The 3,786-nt window shown below is 42.0% G+C and overlaps 1 protein-coding gene across 1 annotated transcript; it reads left to right on the top strand.

Annotated features, from left to right (window-relative positions):
- Window positions 1-2,654: 2,654 nt before the first annotated feature.
- Window positions 2,655-3,392, top strand: RNF182 (ring finger protein 182; the record flags this gene model as incomplete). Its single annotated transcript, XM_082479163.1, has 1 exon — window positions 2,655-3,392. The coding sequence occupies one exon, from the start codon at window positions 2,655-2,657 to the stop codon at window positions 3,390-3,392; it is 738 nt and encodes a 245-aa protein (XP_082335289.1).
- Between the last annotated feature and the right edge of the window lie 394 nt (window positions 3,393-3,786).

Here is a 3,786-nt window from a genome sequence, read left to right as displayed (position 1 = left end):
ACATTTTCTGGAAGATTTTTGGTTAATCAGAAATCTAGTTTGATGTCATAGGACAATATTTGCCAGCCTTTGCTGTGAAGCATGAATGTGTTAGTAATCCTAATTCACCTCAGGTACAGAAGATGAATGACACTCAAGATGTAACAGTTCAAAACCATTGCTTGTTTTGTTTGGCTTCTTAACTTTTCAGCAGTGCTTTGCCTGCCTGTAGGCTGGCATTTCGCTTTTTTAGGTCTGTTTTATGGTTTCTTCATCCTTTGGAAAGTTAGCATCTCTTGACATTTATATATGCCTAAAAGTCATCTAGAAGATGGTATTTGGAATGAAATAAAAAGAGTAGTAGAAATGAATAAGGGAGCACACAGTGTAACAAAGGATAAAGGACAGGTTATACGATCTGTAAAAGAGGTACTTTTTGTCTCTTTTAAGAATTTTAGCTTGTACACTCTGAAAATTATGGATCAACCTTCTCATGTTTGCCTGGCCTAACAGGACACACGACAAATATAGTCACAGTGCAAATAATAAAAACAACAGTGAGGCAGAGATGAAAACTTTTAAAGCGCTAAAGAAATAAGTTGGAAGAGGCAGGAAAGAAAGTTAAGAAAATTGAACAGGGAGGGGCCCATGTCTGTTATAAATACTTATAGAAATACGTTTTTTTCTTCACTGTGTTGTCATCTTGTTTTCATTTCTGCATCGTCTGAAGTCTGAAGTGTATCATCTTAGTTTTAAATATCCAGGAGGTGTTTTAGAAATTATGTTACTAAGAGAAGCTATGCTGTGCAGAAAGTTAAGAGAGAGAATGGAGAATACTTGAAGCACAGTAGGAACGAGAGACCCGTGAAAGAGACTTTACTGTACCTGATGGTTGGCAGGTAAAATACATTGACAGAAAGAGCACATTGCTTAAAAGAGAGAACTTTCTGCCTTGTTCTCAAAAAAGATCTGAATGCTTGGAATGAGTAAAAACTTCCCAAGGAAAAGGGAAAGCAATCAAACGTTTCCCAAAACCAATAGTCAAGAAACAAGTTTATTAAAATAGGCCACTTTTTTTCATATTCCGTATGCCTGCCATTTATCAATCATGCAGGAGGCAGCTGGACACAAGTGCTGACCCCCATCATTTGACCATGGCAAGTTCCTCGCTACTGTAGCAGTGAAGGAATAAGTTTGAAAGCCTGCAAAATGGAATGCCGCACCCGTCTTTGTGAGCAAGCATATGCCTGAATTTGGGAGAAGCTTATATCCTCCGGCAGATAGAGCTGGTTTGCAAATGCTGGTAGTTATTGCTCCCTGCAGTACGTAGTCCTGGTTGATGTTTTGTTTATAATACACAGGCTGTTTCCTGAAGTCGTGAAATGACTGCAGGAGATGATCTCCAAAGGTCCCTTCCGACCCCTACCATTCTGTGGTTCTGTAAAATGCATGGTTACAGAATATGACAAAACATGTTTTTAAGGGAGGCTGATGGGTCTGGTGGCGAAAACGGTGCACAGAACGGGAGTGCAGCAGCACAAGCGTGCCACGGGCCTCTCCTTAGCTGAGGTGTGAAACAGCTGTCGCTGCCATGAAACACTTGGAAGCCAGTGCGTCTGGAAAATGCCCTTGAGAGACATGTTAGCCTTCACCCTAGCATCCACACATTAAAGGAGGCATTTGTTGCAAGCTTAAAGAACCCTCATTTTCAGCGCCTGTGTTCAGCAGATAGGTGAAGGGACACAGAAATGAGCTGTTCCACGAGCAGCAAAATGAATAAAGCCTGATCTTTTCCAAATTTGACGTATGTCCCCACATACCCCTTTACAATGACACCAGTTCTCCTCTATACCCACTCCACCCCCAAAACCTCTTTATTTCCCCAGAGTATCACCAGCTTCCTCCTGTGTTGCCCTCCTCTCTGGCTGAGCAGCAAGCAGCATGCTGCCTGTCCAGAGCACAGCCTGGGTATGTGCTGGCTGACCATTGCCCTCCAGGATAAATAGTAATTATTATAAATACATCTCCCTCGCCTCTACTCAATGCCCAGTGTTCACTACGTTTTTAGAAACTTGATTGTCTTCAGTGCTGCTGCCCCTCTGCCAATTTGTTTGAAATGGGACGGCAGGTTCACAAGTTACCGAGAAAGATGAAAAGCTCCAGGGGTCAGGTCTCATTTCCTTAAGAAACCAGGGTTTAAACAAATGGTCACAGATCACTGATTAGATTGCAGCTTCTGCTGAGAACTTCATGGGCTGAGCCAGTCAAAGTTACAAGCCTAAAACAAATGCATGTGGCGTAATACAAAGGCTTGTTGCATGACTGCAATACAGGCCCCATATGCCACAAAAAAACCTACCTTAGAGGTATTTTTAGCAAAGGAATTGTAAAAATTTTTGTAAAAGGTGGAACTTGCATATTTCACCTGCTACTACTTTTTCTTTTCTTTCGCAGAAATTCCACATCGTCTTTTTCAGATGGGTGCCTGGCTCAGAGTAAAGGACATACAGTGCACAATCCCTAGCAGAAGCTGAAAATGGATGATACCTACTGATGCTTTTTGACAACATCATCTCCTCTTTTCCTGTTTGAGATGGGTGATATGATCATCAGGAAAAAGTTCTAAAATAAGCCCGTGTGACCTCTTCGTCCAAATCTGAAAACCATTAGAAGAAATGACCAGTCAACTACCAGAGGAATCTGTGGAGACCCAGAGCTCAGATGAGCTTGAGTGCAAGATCTGTTACAACCGCTATAACCTGCGACAGAGAAAACCAAAAGTGCTGGAGTGTTGTCACAGAGTATGTGCCAAATGCCTTTGCAAGATCATAGACTTCGGTGATTCGCCACAAGGAGTCATAGTATGCCCATTTTGCAGGTTTGAAACGTGCCTGCCAGATGATGAGGTTAGTAGTCTTCCTGATGACAACAACATCCTTCTGAATTTAGCTTGTGGGGGAAAGGGAAAGAAGTGCCTACCAGACAACCCAACAGAACTGTTGCTGACCCCCAAAAGGTTGGCGTCTCTGGTTAGCCCTTCTCACACCTCTTCTAATTGCCTGGTTATAACAATCATGGAAGTACAAAGAGAAAGTCCTCAGACTCTGAACTCAACTCCCGTGGTGGAATTTTACAGGCCTACGAGTTTTGACTCTGTTGCAACTGTGTCCCACAACTGGACAGTGTGGAACTGCACATCTTTGCTCTTCCAGACCTCAATTCGGGTGCTAGTGTGGTTGCTAGGGTTGCTGTACTTTAGTTCCTTGCCTTTAGGGATTTATTTACTGGTATCTAAGAAAGTCACCCTTGGGGTTGTCTTTGTAAGCCTTGTTCCTTCGAGCCTTGTTATTCTCATGGTTTATGGCTTTTGCCAGTGTGTTTGCCATGAAGTTCTAGACTGCATGTCATCTTGATAACAAATACAGTAAAATAAGATGTATTGCCACATGTGTAGCATAGTTGATTTATCCAGTCTTTGTGTTCTTATTTATTCTTATTGTTGTCCATCCCACTAAGTGGAAGCAGTGGCCCTAGTAATATGGTCCTTTTATTTCTATTTGGTTTCATTTTTTTTTCCTCCTTTTTTTTAAGCTAAATAATGGAAATAAAATTTACATGCTGATTTTAAAAGGCTAAGTTGTAGAAATGGATAAAGCAAAATTGCCAAACTTGGTGCCTGCTGCTGCCGCTATTCAAATGAGTAGCCTTTTGCTTTCTATCGGCTTGGTCATGTGAGCCAAGGCTGCAGGATCCGCCCTAGAAGAAATTAGTGTAACAGGCACCTGCCAGGTCAAAGTACAGCATCTC

This window comes from Vanellus vanellus (genome assembly GCF_965231255.1).
Source record: "Vanellus vanellus genome assembly, chromosome: 2".
Taxonomy (NCBI): Eukaryota; Metazoa; Chordata; class Aves; order Charadriiformes; family Charadriidae; genus Vanellus; species Vanellus vanellus.
The sequence above is the reverse complement of the archived record's forward strand: the minus strand, read 5'-3'. Positions and strand labels throughout refer to the sequence as shown.